This window comes from Penaeus monodon, chromosome 21 (assembly GCF_015228065.2).
Source record: "Penaeus monodon isolate SGIC_2016 chromosome 21, NSTDA_Pmon_1, whole genome shotgun sequence".
Lineage (NCBI taxonomy): Eukaryota > Metazoa > Arthropoda > Malacostraca > Decapoda > Penaeidae > Penaeus > Penaeus monodon.
The window spans coordinates 20,872,884-20,873,246 of record NC_051406.1 but is presented as its reverse complement, the minus strand read 5'-3'; the positions used below and the strand labels follow the sequence as shown (position 1 = coordinate 20,873,246).

At 35.8% G+C, this 363-nt stretch overlaps 1 protein-coding gene across 1 annotated transcript in view; it reads left to right on the top strand.

The window, feature by feature from the left end:
* Nucleotides 1–139: 139 nt before the first annotated feature.
* Nucleotides 140–363, top strand: part of LOC119586334 (MMS19 nucleotide excision repair protein homolog) — a gene marked incomplete at its 5' end in the record, with an annotated part of 10,517 nt that continues 10,293 nt past the window's right edge. The window contains 1 exon segment of the mRNA XM_037935049.1: nucleotides 140–289. Coding sequence (XP_037790977.1) covers nucleotides 140–289 — 150 coding nt within the window.

Below are 363 nucleotides of genomic sequence, written 5' to 3'. Positions count from 1 at the left end.
AAAATTATGAGACTTTTAAGATTTATAAACCAAAAGGCAACTAATCCAAGAACACATCAAAGATAAAAGAACTGTTTGGAGAAGGGAGAGGATCTAAACTAGGTTGTATGTATGATATTTTTCATTTTTATTCTTTCAGCCAGCAGATGATCCTTATGGCATATCATCAGAGGACCTAGTATTCGGCCTCAGGCAAGCCTTGTCATCGACACACCAATTTGCTCCCTTCTGTATCCCTCTTCTACAGGAGAAGCTAGATTCAGATTTAATGCTGGCAAAGCTGGATTCCCTTTCAACACTGGTAGTTTAAATTTTTGTTGGGTTTAATTTGCAGAATTTTGGGGATTAAATATAATATTTTTG